Below are 16,769 nucleotides of genomic sequence, written 5' to 3'. Positions count from 1 at the left end.
GCGAGATTTATAGATGTACAATATTACCCCCACTTGACAGCCTCCGAAGCAAAGCAACGACAAGTGATAACCTGTCACCTACACCCTCCTAATAATGAACGTGTCCAATCCACGTTGATGGACATGTTCATTTTATCATAGCCCATGTCGGTAAATGTAGCTCAAATCAGGTGATCGGATGCGTCGTAAATCATAGTCCTCCATAACCATGCCGCTATCCTAATTCACAGATCCAGCAGATCGTCATCATCATCCCATCCGCCCTTACGCCGAGTAATCACAATCTTCTGTTCCTCCTCGTCCTTGCGTTGGTTTTCCGCCACGGCATTAAGAAGTTGTTTAAGTTGTTCTTCTGTGACCTTCTGTCGTAGTTGACCCGTCTGCGCAAGCATGATGAGTCTGTTCTCAATATCCATAGCACGAGATTCCTTCACCATGCGGATACGCCCTAGACGATCTGCGGCTTCTGGTTCGAGGATCTGGTTTAGGATACTGGCGCGTCGTTCGGCTAGATACAGAAGGGCGTATTATAAGCGGGTGTTGTAGCAATGGAGCGAGCTTTCCGATAGAGCTTACCTTCAACTTGTCTGGCGAAAATGGCGGGTTAGTGACTCATGTTGAACAGGGCATATCACAAGACTGGGATCATACGCACTTTCTCTGGTCTTCTTGACCACCTTCTGATGGACCCGGACCACCCCTGGGGCCGCCGCCCTGTTGTTGGAGTTGCGCAAGACGAGCTCGCCTGATCTACGGCAGTAATCATGTCAACTCGACTGCGGGTATTGTGTGACCGGGACCGAAGTGGGAGCTGCATGTACTGACCTCCTCTAGCTCTGCGTCTGCCATAGCTCTTCCAAGAATTATTTAGGATGGTCTGACAACAGAAATACGCGAGGGAAAATAAGACAGAGTTTCTCGATGGAGAATGAATATTGCGTCAGTCAATCTGAAGATTTGTCGCGCTGATAGAAGCCCGAACCCCACTCTAACTATGGCCTGAGGCAGAAAGATTTCATGATGGGGGTGGGGCTGAGCGCGAGGCATTCAAGAATCAAGATTCCAAATCGCGGCAGGTCAGATTCCGAGAATCGTGCCTGATCATCGGATGGCTGTGATTCACTGATTATGGCCATAGCGCCATTGACGCACGTTTTACTCTTGCAGAGGAGACATAGACTCTCCATTGGTTGGTGCCTGAGCTCGTGTCTTGCTCTCAAGCAAGCAAGGAAGGAAAGTGTATTATTGAAGGCTTGAAGCCGAAACGCCCCGCCGTACAAGGAGCTTTCCATCGTCCTCCTGTGTTCCTATAATTACAATTATTGCTGCGACAGCCCCAGTGGATGAGGGATACACCACAAATGTGAAGCCTAACAATTAAAGTCTCACAATAGTACCCGACCAAGGCCGTAACTTAAACTGGTCCATTCTGCATGTGGTCCTCGCTGTCTGGCAGAGGAGCCCCAAGTCAATAAAGCAGCAATACCCCGCTGGCTACTTGTACGACGGTAGTACGCGCAATTGCACATTGAACAGTTGTTACAAAGTGGCTTTGGTGTGATCCCTTGCGCTGTTTGTTAGGAAGTCCAGCAAGATCGGCGCCGTGTCTGTCATGTTTCTGACGAGGTCGGTTAATTTTCTCGGATGAAAGGTCACGAGCGAATCAGCCAGACAGATGCTGGGATAGTCATGATAATAACACGGGGTATTAATATATTAATGTCACAATCACATATCGTAGCTCGGCTTCGCCTTGTGATAGCAAGGATTCGTGGAAACGCGAATACGCGTCACATGATTGAGTGGCGGTCATTTACGGTAAGTTATTCGCCACTGCGGTATGCCCGCGGTAAATACGGCTCGGAGGAGTGGCTCCGCCGGGATCCTCCTTGAGTCCTTGACTGACGAAGAGGCTGTGAAGTGCTTCCACCACCACCAACATTCCTCATCTGCTAGCCGCCTTGGAAAGAGGGGTTCGTTCCATCTCCAACTTCCTCTTCTTGTCGTCACTCACATTCCTTCTTCCAATATCACCTCGCCCCGACCCGCCCAGTCTACCTTCGTTCTGCCACCTCGCATCCGCTCCCTTCCCAGCCTTGACCTCATTCCTTTCTTCAGCGTCAATGCGTCCCAACTGAACCTATTAGCGCCTCTTTGAGTTACGCGCCGATACGAATCCTGTCTTCCAGCCTAATATCTCGCAAATCCAATCTCTTGCACCCTTTCTTCGTTTCGACCCGTTTTCATGAGATCGATAGATTGATTGTCTGCCTTATAGCGACGTCTATCTGGTCCCGGCACTTCCCTTCGTCGCCGACTCCCCGACTAGATTCTCGCCACCATGGCAGAGTATGTCCACAAACTCAAAGCGATATGAAGCAAATTCTAATTCATATATAGTTTAATCGCCTTCCATTCCTACTATTCTCACCAGAGTTTCCTCTCCCCTTCAAACATGATTCCACGCCCCAGCCACAAACGCTCCCTTTCTTCTGGTAATAGGTCTGCTTCGCCAGATCGACAAGTTACGAAAGCCAAATCCACAAACGACCTCTTGAAAAGCGCTGCCACACCCCCGGCTACTGCCGTGCGATCCTCAAGTGAAGGCGGATTAACCGACGCTGGTTTCAGCACGCTGAAAGACCCGAGACTTGTACCGAGCTCTGAATCGTCAGAATCATCTACACCACCTTCGCATCACCCTGATCTCAACGGTGAAGTCGCAACATTGAGTTCAAAGCTAGTACAAGCCATCAACAACCAGACAAAGCTCGACGATACTCTAGTCGCCACCCGTCAAGAATTAGAGCTAGCCCAGGAAAAGGTCCGCGCGCTCGAGTTAGAGAACGCTAAATACCGACGAGACATTGATGAGAGTGTATATGTGAAGAAAGCCGACGTCGACGATGGATTTGCGCGCCTGGAAGCCTCTTTGGAAGAGGAGAAGACGCAGCGTATCATGATCGAGAAGGAGAAGAAGGGCATTGAACAGGAACTAGAAACACTCACCGCAGCTCTTTTCGAAGAAGCGAACAAGGTAAACATAATTGACTCAACCATTTTTTTAAACTTTTTTTGAATCTTCTTCTAACCTCCGTCCAATAGATGGTCGCTGCTGCCAAACTAGAGCGCGAAGCTGTGGAGAAGAAAAACGAACAGTTGCGCTCCCAAGTCAAAGACACAGAGTCGCTCCTCGCCTCGCATCAGGAACAATTAGCCGAGTTGAAATCCGTCCTTCAAGTTATGAATATTTCAAAAGATGACCTTGATGGTCGCACAGCCATTTCTACCGCACCACCTTCTCCAGCCGGCCCCTTGCAACCACCCGCATTTACAAGGAAGAGCATGGAAGCTACAGATATTCCGGGCGATGTTATATGCGCCGAGATCGCTCCAGGCCCCGCTACAAGCTTTCCTGAGCTCATCAAGACTGTATGTCGAACTGACGTACTAGGGTACGAGGATTTTCGGGACCTATTCACTGCGGCAAAAAGCTCCAAACCACCAAGCCGAGCGACCAGTGGGTCATACTCTGGGCTAAATGTCATGAGCTTAGCTAGTTTCAGCGGCGCGGGATTCGGCTCGGCCTCCTCGTCACCCTCCAAATCTCAGACCCATTCACCGAATGGAAGTGTTTCCTCACCACAGCCAGCAACTGCGAGCGTTCCTCTGAAGGATGCGCGTTTCTATAAGCGCGCACTTATGGAGGATATTGAACCGACCCTTAGACTTGATGCAGCTCCTGGAATATCTTGGCTAACCAGACGGTCTGTACTAAGTGGTATTTGTGAAGGAAGTCTTGTTGTCGAGCCGATGCCATCAAATGTCAAGAAATACGAGTTTCCATGCTCTCTCTGCGGCGAACGGCGAAACGGCTCTGATAATGAGCGGACCCACCGTTTCCGAACTTCTGACAGTGAAACAGCACAGCGATATCCGTTGTGCGTCCTCTGCCTAGAGAGGGTGCGCTCGTGTTGCGAGTTTACAGGCTATCTTCGACTCATTCTTGACGGCCATATCCACGCCGAAGATCCCGACGATCTAAAGGAAGCATGGGAAGAAACTATTCGCCTAAGAGAGAGGATGTTTTGGTCCAGAATTGGCGGTGGAATCGTCCCCATTTTCGCTCAAACAAGTGCCCCAGAAGAACAGCCCGAGGAGTGTCAGCGCGATATCGATACTCCTATCCAAAAACCCGTGGTGAAAATCGAACAGAGCGATATACAAAGCGCTACCCTTGATCAGGAGAAAATTGCTGCAAACATCCAGCCTGTCGCTGCGGACGCCATGACCTAGAGTTCTATTACTAGGCATACCTAATTTATCAGTGGCATTGGTGACATGTCTCTTCGTCTCGAGAATCGACTCGCAAAAGACCGTTCGTGCGAGACTTCGATATTCGCCAAACCATCATTCAGATGTTAGAACCGCTCCGCAGTTTGAACGATATTTTGTTGTCATGCCAGCGGCAAGTCATAGCGGGATATAATCAGTGTAGCATGACCTCAAGCGCGGGCCGCTTGTTATCTTTTTTTCTTGCTTATGCTCCATACTCTCTATTCACACCGTGCCAACGGGTATTCGTGGTGTTGTCGCTTTTAATACCTTGTGTCGTCTATTCCCCACGACCAACTTTCGCGGCGACATGTTGTATTACTACTAATATTGTTTTGCTTCGTTTGGTCCCTGTATATGGTCTTATTTCTTAATATTTTCTTTTGAGTCTTTGTTGTTTTTCATTTCCTATAATTTGTTGGGGCATTCATCATACGGCGCAACGGGAGTACTTTTGTTTTGTTCCCTCTCATGGGTGGTTCGTTTATTGTTGATTCTATTTCGTGTTATACATTCATGGCTGCAAGGTCTTATGCATGAATGGGGACGATCTACGAGATGGTTAGTTGCTATACCATGGGTTTATGGCATTGATATTCCTTTGCAATTCAAAAATAACTCTTCGACAAGACTGCGTTTCCAGACACCGAAGCTCTTAATTCAAATACCAGAGTAATTGGCTAGTTGTAGGATCAACACGCCCGAGATTTGATGGACAGTCATAAACACAGTAAATACTCTACAGGTAGAAGCGGATACCCTTAGGACAAGAAACTATAGTACTATTTCGAGAAAGTTCCCATAACCATGAAACTCCAGAGAATGAAGACAACGCCAACACAGCAGGCCCCCAACGAAAAAATTATGTCCTCATCATTGCTTATACCGCTCATGAAGATGCCTGATCTGATCCTCGATATTCATATTTTGGGGGTTCTGTGGCCCGCCCATAGGGCCCACAGGGGCCGGCTGCTGCTGCTGCTGCGGCCCGGCTCCCGGAGCTCCTTCAAATGCCATACGCTTTTTCCTAGCCTCTTCCTCGGGATCGGAGACGCCTTGGAGAGCAGTAGAATCAAAGACGTCGCTTCGCTGACTAGCAAGTCGTTTGAGGTTACCAACCACGTCTGCTGTGGAAAGGTTGGTTGTTGCGGTTCGGGCTTGATTCTTGGCCTGCTGTTCTCGCCAGCGCGGATCCAGCATTTCAATGCGCATGTGTTGTTGCAACTCCGCTTCGGGGATTTGCTGTTTACAGTTTGGACAAAGAGCCATAGCGCCCGCGGCATTCTGGCGGCGAGCTTGCGCACGTGGGACGTAGTCGGAACGGATGCGCATCGGTTGCTGGCCCGGAGCGGCTTTGGCGGCGGCAGCTTGTTCGCGGGCCTCCATGCGCTCTCGGATACGTTGCTCTTCTTCCTCTGCAGCTGTCGCAGCAACGGGCGGAATTGGAACAGCTTGAGGTGGTTGTGGCTGAGGGGAATACACAGGACCGACTGGTTGAACAATGGGCTGGGGTTCTGGCTGTGTGGGGTAGGCGTTGTAGTACGTGGGTGCCTCCAGGTCAGTTGGCATGGCTTCTTCAATGCGGAGAGGATTAAGCGACATCATTGCTTTCTGCTCTAGGGAAGCCGACTGCAGGTCGTTTAGGGAGGTTGGTGGAGGCAGGTCGGCTTGATCGTCTGCTTCCGTGAAGAGAACTGTTTCCACGACCACGAAGTCGTGCCAGTCGATTTGGGCATACTCTATCCGCTCAGCTTCTTCCTCTTCCTCCTTCTTTTGTTTCTGCTGTTCCTGGAATTTCACCCATTCCGCTCGCTCCCTCGCGCGCTCTAGAATATGAAACCTATTCTTCACATTGTGCTCCAGTTCTGCTATTCTCTTCTTCTGAGAAGTAGCTTCATCGACGCCCTCTGGTCGCAAAAGAATGGTATACTGGTCGACCAATCGCGTAAAAAACTGATAGAGGCTGTGCTGTGGTCGAAGGAAATCAAACTGGAAGTTCCTCGCTTCGCGCTGAGAAAGAGCTGTCATAAAAGACTTTCCCCGTTTGGCTACAAAAAGAGCTGTGAGCCTGACAACTTCCAAATCTTGCGCATTGATTATCGGCATTCGTGCTGAGAAGTGGAACTCTGGAGGCTCTGCAGGTCCCTTGGGCGCTTCGGGTGCTGGAGTTGGAGTCGGCTCGCCTGGGCGGCCAGCAGACACATCAGTCCCTCTCCCCTCCTTAATCTCATTAAGACGCCATTGGTAGAATGGTGCATACGGGTCATTCGAATTTAAGAAGGAGAATTTTGGATTATTTCGTTCCTTTTCGCGTACGCGATCTAAGAAACCGAGAAGTTAGTTGCCGTCCTCAGATAGCGTCCTCAAAAATAAGAAATTGCAAAATACCTTCAAATACGGCGCCATTTCGCGCGACATATCCCGCTGTCTTCTCAACGATTGCTATACAAGCCGTTAGCACGCGCATCACTTCACAGGCACGTTGAGAGAACTGACCTCGAATGTCCTTTGGTGGCAAGACCACGCCCCCGGGAGGCTTGCTCACATCGTCCGGGACGGTTGGCGTATTGCCGTTACTCATTGATGCCATCTTAGAGACACCGGCCAGGGCGTTCGGTGGGTAAGAGGGTGCTGGGAAGGGCGATCTCGAAACTTGGGGGCTGATCCCAAATGCCAAAGACTCGGCTTCATCTTTCTCATGACCGAAGCGGTTAGTGTAGCCGCGCGCCTCTCTGCGGCTGCTGTGACTGGACCAATCTACCGCCAGCGCTAGGCCGAAACAAGATGGTGATCGTCTTATGTAAGCTCAGTTCCTCCGGCTGTCGCAGCCTCAAAAGTGAGACAAGTGAACTTTGGTTGGTTTCAGGCCCCATCAAGGACCATCAGAGCGAATACTCCAGGTCTAGCCGGCAGCAATAATTATATTGAACATATTCTATAGTGAATTAATTGTTGAAATAATCTGTAGCATAGACTGGCTGTTTCCGTCCGATACCCTGCATCTAGACCTCTGCAACCAGCATGTATGCTCAACTGCTTAAAGCGGTTGGCCTCACCTCCGTGAAAAGGGAGTTCCACTGTTCACTGTAACTTAAGCGCATCCACACGTGTTAAGTTCACCATTTGGCTTCCTTTCACAACTCCATCCGACCACTTCATAAGGCTCCTTCCCTCGTTTCTCCTTTCTTTCCCTGGTCATGGCGCTGTGTGACTAGTGGCTACTTCTTATTCAATTCTCCTATTCCTGCTGTTCCTTAATATCAATTACTTCCCATACCAGCGCGATCCTTGGCGGCGCCTCTACGTCGGCGTCTTGTCGAGCTGCCAGTTTCCGACTGCTCCTCGACCCCTCTGAATAATCTTCTAATTTTTTTATCATCTATTCATACCATTGGAATACCTCACACTCTCTTTTACCTATTTATAAGCTCTCTGCCGAGCTCTAGGAGTTCCCCCTGTAAGATGGCGCCGCAATCCAAAGACACCTTGGACGTTCGCCCTCCACGGGCCTCGTCTCGCTCCCCCAGTCGCTCGCCCCGGCCGAAGAACCGCAAGAAGGCTGTTGCTGCTGCTGCGTCGAGTTATAAATCAGATGGCGTCACAAATAATAATATATTCAATCTCCCAACGTCCGATTACAAGGTTATGGTTCTGGTGACAATAGTTGCCGCCGTGGTGCGACTTTTCAGAATCTACCAGCCGACAAGCGTTGTCTTTGACGAAGTGCAGTATGTCTTGACCTTTTTGAATATCCATCCTATGTGTATATGGTTCTAATATGGAATGAATAGCTTCGGTGGATTCGCGACGAAATACATCAAAGGTCGCTTCTTCATGGACGTTCATCCCCCTCTCGCCAAACTCCTCATTACACTGGCCGGATGGCTTGCTGGGTTTAAGGGCGACTTTGATTTCAAGGAGATTGGAAAGGATTATCTTGAACCCGGGGTGCCTTATGTGGCGATGCGAATGCTCCCCGCAATCCTGGGAGTCTTCACAGTGCCAATTATGTTCTTGACTTTGAAGGCTACGGGTTGTCGTACCGCCACCGCTGTGCTGGGTGCTGGTGCTATCCTCTTTGGTGAGTGTCTTTGATCGAGCCAGCAAGGAAGAGTGTATATACTAACTCTGGGCAGAGAATGGATTAGTCACGCAATCTCGCTTCATCCTCTTGGATTCTCCCCTAGTGTTTTTTACGGCCCTGACTGCCCTAGCCTTCACTTGCTTCACAAATCAGCATGAACTGGGTCCGTCGCATGCCTTCGGCGGACCCTGGTGGTTTTGGCTGGCAGCTACTGGCTTGTGTCTAGGTGCTACTCTGAGCGTCAAGTGGGTCGGTTTGTTTACAGTTGCCTGGGTTGGTTCTCTGACTATCCTGCAACTGTGGGTGGTACTCGGCGACACAAATAATGTCACTCCCGTATGTTGTTCTTGCTTTCCTTCAACTAATCAATACTTCCTATTTACTTATCGATTATTTAGCGTCTTTGGTTCAAACATTTCTTTGCGCGGGTATTCTGCTTGATTGTAATTCCCTTGGGATTCTATTGCGCTATGTTCGCAATCCATTTCCTATGCTTGGTCAATCCGGGAGAGGGTGATGGATTTATGTCCTCTGAATTCCAGGCTACTCTGAACTCCAAGGGCATGGCAGCTGTGCCTGCAGACGTGGTCTTCGGCTCTCGTCTTAGCATCCGCCACCATAATACGCAGGGGGGTTATCTACATTCCCACAGTCATATGTATCCCACTGGCAGCAAGCAGCAGCAGATTACTCTGTACCCTCACAAGGATGACAACAATCTTTTCGTTGCGGAGAATCAGACCCAACCTCTTGGTCCCGACGGAGCAGAAATTATGGGACCCCTTGCGTGGGACAATATCACTACAAATTATATCGAGGATGGCGCTGTTATTCGACTCAACCACATATTGACTGGCCGACGTGTTCACTCGCACAATGAGCGGCCGCCAGTGACTGATGTCGACTGGCAATTCGAAGTTTCTGCATACGGATACGAAGGATTTCCTGGCGATGCGAACGATTACTGGCGCGTTGAAATCGTCAAGTCTATGTCAGACGGAGAGGAATCAAAGAAACGACTACGGACTATTGAGTCAAAATTCAGACTTGTCCATGTTATGACCGGCTGCGTTCTATTCTCTCACAAGGTCAAGCTTCCCGAATGGGGGTTTGATCAACAGGAAGTTACCTGCGCAAAGGGCGCCTCTCTGCCTAACAGCATTTGGTACATCGAAAACAACAAACATCCAATGATACCCCCAGACGCGGAGAAGGTCACCTACCGAAACCCCGGCTTTTTTGGCAAGTTCTTCGAACTCCAGAAGGTGATGTGGACTACCAACGCAGGATTGACGGATTCCCACGCCTGGGACTCCCGCCCACCATCGTGGCCAACTCTACTCCGTGGTATCAACTTCTGGGGCAGAGACCACCGTCAGGTTTACCTTTTCGGGAACCCGTTTGTCTGGTATTTGTCTACCGCGGCTCTTTTGATTTATGTGGTCTTCAAGGGAATTTCTGCTATTCGCTGGCGACGGAACTGTGGTGATTATCGCAATTCCACCTTCAAGAGATTCGACTATGAAATTGGTACCTCAGTGCTCGGCTGGGGTTTCCACTATTTCCCGTTCTATCTCATGGCACGCCAACTCTTCTTACACCACTATTTCCCTGCACTATATTTCGCTATCTTAGCACTGGCTCAGGAGTTTGACTTTATCACGAACCGTATCAGCAGCCTGGGCCTTCCCTCGCGACCTGTCATTGGAAAAGCTCTGGCTGGTGTCTTCCTCGGGCTCACGATCTTCACATTCACTCTTTACTCCCCTCTCGTCTATGGCAACCCATGGACAAAGGATGCCTGTCGGCAAGTCAAGCTCTTGAAGACGTGGGACTTTGACTGCAATACTTTCTACGCCGACGTAAGTAATTAGGAATACCCGTGCCAATAAAGTCACCTAATAGATTTGGAGCAATAAAGGCTGACAACATTCAGTTGAACCAATATGTGACTCAGTTTGCAGGCGTAAACCAGGCTATTCCAACGACGCCGGCAGTTATTCCCCAATCCTCGAAGCTTGTCCAGGCTCAGCCAAAGCTAGAAAATAAACAAGAAAATCAACAGGAGAAGGTGGAAAAGAAAGAGGAAAAGAAAGAACAAAAGCCCGCTAAAGATGAAAATTCCAAGGCGAGCATCACAACAAGCTCTCCAAAAATCCGCGGAACCCAGGCGCGAGTAGAGTACCGTGACCAACAAGGCAACATCCTTGATGAGGCTGTGGTTGAATCACTGCGAAAGGAGGGCAAGGTATCATTCGAGACGAAGCACGAGACCCGAACCCGCCTAGAGCATGGCCATATAGTCGATGTGGTTGACGGCAAGGTTGCCCCTCCTCATCCAGATGTTGAAGGCCAAAACCCTGAAACCCAGGAAAAACCGGAGGAAATCGCGGAAGATAGCCCAGCCGCCGCAGCTAGTGCAGGAAGCTCTGTGGGAGAGCCTAAGTCCCCCGAAGCCAAGCCAGCCAGCGAGGGAAATGAGGCGACACCATGAAGGGATATCAAGGTCAGCCTGCGTTGGGGCGTACTTGCCATCTTTTATTCTCTCTCTTCAAATTTTCTTGTTTTACACTACCCGTTTGACAAAACTGACTTCTCTGTACCATTTTCCTATAATATTTCTCTACCCTGAACTGACGAAATTTGTGGCATTGTACATGTTTACTTCGATAGCGCTATATAAGCCTACAGGCGTAAGGTAACAAACGAAATCTCCAATTGAGTGACGTAAAAGCAAAATATGCACAAGCTCTCGAATAAAGAGTTTCTTCCCCATCATCTAGTCTTCACACAACGATTTTAGTGTACAGCAATCACCATTCGAGGTACTTCCAGCTCAAACATACTGGCAGTCAGTATCTAAAAATCGTATTCCTCCTTGCCGTACTTGTTGAAACGTTCGTGGAGGTCCTAAGAGGGGGGTCGGAAAGTCAGCTAAAACGCAATTCTCGGAGCAACATCTGGGAAGCCAAAAACCAATGATTCATACCTCTGGCAGAGTAACGTTGGGAACAATGACAGTGTTCAGAGCACTGGGAGCGTTCCTCAGGGGCTGGCTCTTGTCACCACCGGGGTGGTACTGGTACTTGTAGGACTTGCCGCCCTCGTCCTCACGCTCCCAGGGCATAGAGCTGTCGGGGATGCGGACGTTGCTCTCGGAGGTGACGGAAGTGGGCTTCTTGCCGAAGTACCTATTGACACGAAACAATTAGCAACAAATACTTATTCTCAATGTGCCATTGAGGATCAATTGGGATGACTACAAGTCGTCGCTTTCGACATCTCCTGATAAAACCAAATATGGCATGATCAACTTACCAGCCAGCAATCAAGAAAGCACCAGACATAACACCGAGCAAAACCTATTTCCAATTAGACACGCATGCCTTCAAAATATGATTTCAAGTCGACCGAATTCGTCTGGAAGTCCGTACATAAAGCTCGGGGTCACGCTTGGGAGCCTTGTCGAGGCTTGATTCCTCCATCTTGGAGCTGTAGAGGCGGCGCTGGGGAGCGCGGAAAACAGCCTGGCGGGCGAACGCCCGGCGAGAGGCCATGGCAGCAATTGAAGACATGGTGTTGTGTTGGGTAAACGGAGTGCGGTGGCTGCGAGGATTGTAAAGGAGCACTTTGCGGCAGAAGTGGGAGGGCGAACTTCGAGGTGAGGTCTCGGACGATGACGGCGCAATCATAAGATCGCATCCGGTTGGTCAGTCGCATAGTGTGGAGCTTAGTCATCCGGTCTACCGAAGAGAGCAAATACTCGCGATTGTATCATGATGGGTCGGCCTCCTCCAGTGTCCGTGCTTCTGCTCGCCTTTTCAATATCGCTCCCTTTCCTCTTCTTCGCGCGCCGTGGAAAATTGGTGGAAATGTTGGTGGCGTAACGTCAACGTGCTGCTCAGCTTTTGCGAGTAGTCTCCCACCTCGAATTCGCAAGGTATGTGGCTGAACCCCCTTTGGCGGAACAGGGGCAGAAGAAAGTCGAGACCCTAGTCTCCTCATCTTGAAATTTGCGGGCTGGTAGAATTCACGGCGCAAAATGCTAACTATATATCTTCGACTCTAGGCCATTCACGCTCTTTACCCTGCTGGTTGCTCTCGGGTTAATATCACCGTTTTGCTCTTGTCGCTCCTTACCACCCCCTGGGCTTCGCCGAATACTGTACGCGAGTCTCCACCGCGACATAATATTTTGCGAAACCGACAGTCAACATATCACATCATTTCCAATATATTCCGACTACAATGGCGTTTCAGTCAAGCAATTCGGAAAACAATGAATACCCAAGACCCCCCACTCAGCATTCTTTGGGTCTCCCACGCCCTCCGTCCGTCGGGGGTATTTCGTCGCGAGTGACGGATGTGTCTGAGGATGGTGACAATTCACGTACAAATACTTCACGGACAAATACTATGTCATCACAGGTACCACAGTCGCGACCATCTGTGTCCCGAAGAGGGCCTCCGCCAGCAAGGAGCTCCATTGCATCTGCCAACCAAATAAGGCCAGAAAGCTCGGGGAGCAGGTTAAGCCGCACTCACATCCCATCACTCGCTGCGTCCGGCTTTTTCCGGCCTATGTCTTCGCAACGCCTGCAAGCTCATCGAGGCCGTCCGGTAACAAAGGAGACGACCGCTTCGACAGAGGAATGGGGGGATCAAACCAACCACAACAGACGAAGCTTAATATCGAACAGCACCTTCCCAAACTCTCTTCCAGCAGTGGAGCAAGAGGCTCCTCCTTCGCGCGGTACCGAGTTCACCGATCCCATTATCCCAGATAGAAACAACTCAAACGCCAGTCCTACAGCAGATACGACGGTGAGAAGTGAAAGTGCAAACCTTATACATGACAGGGAGCGCCCTCCACCACTCAACCTAGGCGTGAACTACAGAGGCACAAACGAGATCGAGAACCCCCAAAGATCCCCGCTTTCTTTTCTCTCGCTGCAGAACAGGAATGGCCCCGCAGAAAATCGCGATAGTAGAACGCACGAACGATTATCGTCCGCCGATTCGTCACCAAAGACTATCGAAAAGAGGGCGGAGCCGGTCAAAAAGGGAAACAAAGGCAAAAACTACGAGTATTTCGTGGGGAACACCATCTTTTGGGGAGGGGGCAGGTTCCAAAATTCCAGAGACAAACCCGTCAATATTGCAACAGGGTTCCTCGTGCTTGTACCCACCGGCCTATTCTTCGGGTTTTCGTATGGATCCCTTACTCCAAATCACCAATGCTCAATTTCTAATAACTTTTTAGGGCTCCCTGGCTATGGCACAACATTTCCCCAGCTATCCCAGTTGTGTTTGGCTATCTCTTCTATCTATGCTTCTCCTCATTCATACACGCATCTGTGGTTGATCCCGGGGTAAGCTAAAAACTCCCTCTTATCCTGTGTTGGCTCCCGCTAATTCGCCCTAGATTATTCCTCGTAATCTCCATCAGATGCCTCCCCCTGACCCATCTGAAGATCCTCTCGCTGTCGGCCCACCGACGAGCGACTGGGTAATGGTGAAGCTCGCAACCTCCGATGTCGCTGCGATGGATGTACCCGTCAAGTACTGCAAAACCTGCTCAATCTGGCGGCCCCCTCGGTGCTATCATTGTCGCGTCTGTGATAACTGCATTGAGACCCTCGATCATCACTGTGTTTGGCTGAACAACTGTGTTGGCCGGAGAAATTACCGATATTTCTTTGCTTTCGTCAGCACCTCTACGCTACTTGCTCTCTTCTTACTGGGTGCAAGCTTAGCGCATATTCTGGTGTATCGATCACGAGAGGGTATCAGCTTTGGCGACACCATCGATCAGTGGAGAGTCCCTTTTGCCATGGTGATATACGGAGCTCTAGCCGCGCCCTACCCCGCCTCGTTATGGGCGTATCATCTCTTCCTGGTTGGCCGCGGCGAAACAACTCGCGAATATTTGAACTCGCACAAATTCGCCAAAGCCGACCGTCACCGCCCTTTCACACAAGGGAACATGATCCGAAATTGGATGGCAGTATTTGGGCGTGCACGGCCACCAACATACATGCAATTCAAAGAATATTACCAAGAAGGAGACCAACGACTAAGTACGATGAAGCGAAAATTTCTTCCTCGCAATCCTGAGCCTCAAAACGACATTGAGATGCAACGTGTACCTCTCCCCAACTGAGGTTGGGGTTTGCTCTAACTATTTTATTTCTTGATACCTTCATTTATTGACGATTTCATATTACTTCTCTTACTATCTTGCATCCTACAATCTGGTATCGGGTTTAATTCTCTCTTTTCACACCTTTTCTTCCTTTCTTTCTGTTGATATAGCGGCGGGCTTGTATGTATACTAGGTAACTAGGTACCCGCTAGGTTTCGCTTTTTAGGATTTCATAAATGGGTGGACGGCTGTACTATGTAACGTGTATTAATTTAATGTATAAAACTAAACTAATCTTGTGATGAGTCACCGCGAATGTGAGACAATTATAATGGACTTTATATATATATAAATGCTGTCTCACGACATGAGATGGCAGTTCCATTTGCAGCAATTTATAAATACATGCATACACAGCGTAATGATAGGCAATTCAATTTCACCTACTTTATTCCTATTAGTACCATAATATTCATAATCAAAAGATTGCTGGATACCGGGGAGCTATCATTGCAATGCCAATGGCTATCATACTTCCAAGGTATAGCCAGTACTCAGGAAGTACGTAGCAGAGGCTGAAATCGATTACCATACCATACCGGGTATACTAACCAGGAACCGCGCGACGGCCAATGAATCTCAATGGCAATAACCGCGTGGGGACAATACTGCGCTAGTATTTATTAGGGCAAGTGCGAAATTCCTGGGGATCCACAGCAGCAACGGGGTTGGAAGTAGCGAGGATAAAGACAACTTAACCTGGGATAATACTGAACAGCTTAATTATAGAGCCCATATGGAAGGATCGGGCTTATTTGGCCATTTAGGCGGGTTATAGGCGATCTGTTTAATGATGTGTAGGTTGCTGAGTCGGATAATAGCATTTGCATTGCCGCATCGTTGTCCTGTAGTAATTACGAACAATAAACGTATATAGGTTAGGTTAGTAGGAGTTGATGGGAGATACTTTGTTTGAGAAATGATAACCACTCGTTGAGAAACCTTCTCAGAGTAGATGGTGATTTTCCGGTGGGACACATTGTGAGCTGCTCGATCATCGCGGGACCGATTGATTTTGATGGAGGTGGGATGATGGAGATGCAATTCCGTTAGAGTTGGATGGGAAAAGGGGAAAGAAAAGGAAGACAGAACCAAGGCGCTACAATAACAAGGTCACCCATCCTCGCCATTCTGGTGTGTTGTAGTTAGCGCTGCCACAATTTGAACAGGCCGTGAGACAAAAGCCTGAGTCTGAGGCATAGCGAAAGACTAGAAAGTTTAATGGCGGATATTTCGCGTTTACATTTACCCAAGTCGTGGCTCAAAACTGTAGCCTGATACACAAACGGTGTTAATTGCCTTGGAGGGAATCCGTTTGGACTCCTGGACTCTCTCCGAGGTCGCCGTCTTGGAGTCGTTGCATGTCAAGAGAACGCCTGACGATGTCACCACTACCACTGGCGAGTTCCGTCTATTAAGTTGGACAATAGTGATGTCAGCTACAGTAGGATATAGTGATATGTTTGTTGTCAGTCAGGTCCAACCATAACCGAAAATCTTATACCCTGCATGCCTTCAGGATTACTCTCGCAACCCTGAGTTGGGAAAAGGGATGCAGGCAATATCGGAATTTCTCAGATCTACGCCGGGAGTATTTTCAAGAGCCCTGGGGGCTTGAACGATCATACTGCGTGTAACTGCCGAGTGTTCAAAATTGCTGCACACGGCAATGTCACTTTTAAGGCAGTTCACCAAGTGGGTGGAAGGGGTATAGATCGCAGCGGCTTCTAGCAGTATCAGCAGCGCGAGGGTCACGTTGGAAGCAAGCGTAGACATAAAAAGATGGAATTGGGGCCTTCGAGCAAGAACAAGGCAGAGTGAAGGATTTGTTGATGGGCAGAGTGCAGCAGCTGGGGCATTCCGCGGCTGACGACGGAGTCGTTCGTTCTACCGTCCCAGTCCCTTCTCTCCTACCCTCCGCATCCAATCCTCCTCGCTCTTTCCTCCTTCGTTTCTCCCAACTCCCACTTCTTCCCCTTCTCTCTCTCTCCCTCTCTCTCTCTCTCGCTTTCAACCCCCCTCCAAATCCCGACAAGCTGGTATTCCTCGTGCAAAAATGATCTGTTGCCTGTAGACCGTTTCTCGCTCTCCTGATAAGCGGATTCCTTCTCTCCAGCTTCTGGCCCAGCTCACTGTCAGACGGAA

At 49.4% G+C, this 16,769-nt stretch overlaps 6 protein-coding genes across 6 annotated transcripts; 3 read left to right on the top strand and 3 right to left on the bottom strand.

Annotated features, from left to right (window-relative positions):
- Positions 1 to 93: 93 nt before the first annotated feature.
- Positions 94 to 1,246, bottom strand: ASPSYDRAFT_820249 (DNA-binding protein). The gene is made up of 4 exons (XM_040851126.1): positions 826 to 1,246; positions 656 to 750; positions 577 to 587; positions 94 to 508 (listed from the first exon to the last, which is right to left on the bottom strand). Exons 1-4 carry the CDS (start codon positions 847 to 849, stop codon positions 225 to 227), a joined length of 414 nt encoding a protein of 137 aa, XP_040705116.1. The 5' UTR covers positions 850 to 1,246; the 3' UTR covers positions 94 to 224.
- Positions 1,247 to 2,455: 1,209 nt separating this feature from the next.
- Positions 2,456 to 4,296, top strand: ASPSYDRAFT_87857 (guanine nucleotide exchange factor SEC2; the record flags this gene model as incomplete). Its single annotated transcript, XM_040851913.1, has 2 exons — positions 2,456 to 3,037; positions 3,106 to 4,296. The coding sequence occupies 2 exons, from the start codon at positions 2,456 to 2,458 to the stop codon at positions 4,294 to 4,296; spliced, it is 1,773 nt and encodes a 590-aa protein (XP_040705115.1).
- Positions 4,297 to 4,911: 615 nt separating this feature from the next.
- Positions 4,912 to 7,030, bottom strand: ASPSYDRAFT_174419 (putative pre-mRNA splicing factor). Its single transcript, XM_040843447.1, has 3 exons — positions 6,832 to 7,030; positions 6,724 to 6,777; positions 4,912 to 6,656 (listed from the first exon to the last, which is right to left on the bottom strand). Exons 1-3 carry the CDS (start codon positions 6,923 to 6,925, stop codon positions 5,209 to 5,211), a joined length of 1,596 nt encoding a protein of 531 aa, XP_040705114.1. The 5' UTR covers positions 6,926 to 7,030; the 3' UTR covers positions 4,912 to 5,208.
- Positions 7,031 to 7,503: 473 nt separating this feature from the next.
- On the top strand, positions 7,504 to 11,357 carry pmt1 (protein mannosyltransferase 1). Its single transcript, XM_040851137.1, has 5 exons — positions 7,504 to 8,063; positions 8,127 to 8,416; positions 8,472 to 8,755; positions 8,818 to 10,281; positions 10,341 to 11,357. Exons 1-5 carry the CDS (start codon positions 7,798 to 7,800, stop codon positions 10,911 to 10,913), a joined length of 2,877 nt encoding a protein of 958 aa, XP_040705113.1. The 5' UTR covers positions 7,504 to 7,797; the 3' UTR covers positions 10,914 to 11,357.
- ASPSYDRAFT_87854 (uncharacterized protein) lies at positions 11,279 to 11,994 on the bottom strand (the record flags this gene model as incomplete). Its single annotated transcript, XM_040851912.1, has 4 exons — positions 11,279 to 11,329; positions 11,409 to 11,610; positions 11,738 to 11,781; positions 11,854 to 11,994. The coding sequence occupies 4 exons, from the start codon at positions 11,992 to 11,994 to the stop codon at positions 11,279 to 11,281; spliced, it is 438 nt and encodes a 145-aa protein (XP_040705112.1).
- Positions 11,995 to 12,208: 214 nt separating this feature from the next.
- Positions 12,209 to 14,969, top strand: erf2 (palmitoyltransferase ERF2). The gene is made up of 4 exons (XM_040846611.1): positions 12,209 to 12,359; positions 12,489 to 13,629; positions 13,683 to 13,791; positions 13,845 to 14,969. The coding sequence occupies exons 2-4, from the start codon at positions 12,668 to 12,670 to the stop codon at positions 14,580 to 14,582; spliced, it is 1,809 nt and encodes a 602-aa protein (XP_040705111.1). The 5' UTR covers positions 12,209 to 12,359; positions 12,489 to 12,667; the 3' UTR covers positions 14,583 to 14,969.
- The last annotated feature ends 1,800 nt before the right edge of the window (positions 14,970 to 16,769 follow it).

This window comes from Aspergillus sydowii, assembly GCF_001890705.1.
Source record: "Aspergillus sydowii CBS 593.65 unplaced genomic scaffold ASPSYscaffold_3, whole genome shotgun sequence".
NCBI classification, from domain to species: domain Eukaryota; kingdom Fungi; phylum Ascomycota; class Eurotiomycetes; order Eurotiales; family Aspergillaceae; genus Aspergillus; species Aspergillus sydowii.
This window is presented reverse-complemented; position numbering and strand designations above follow the sequence as displayed.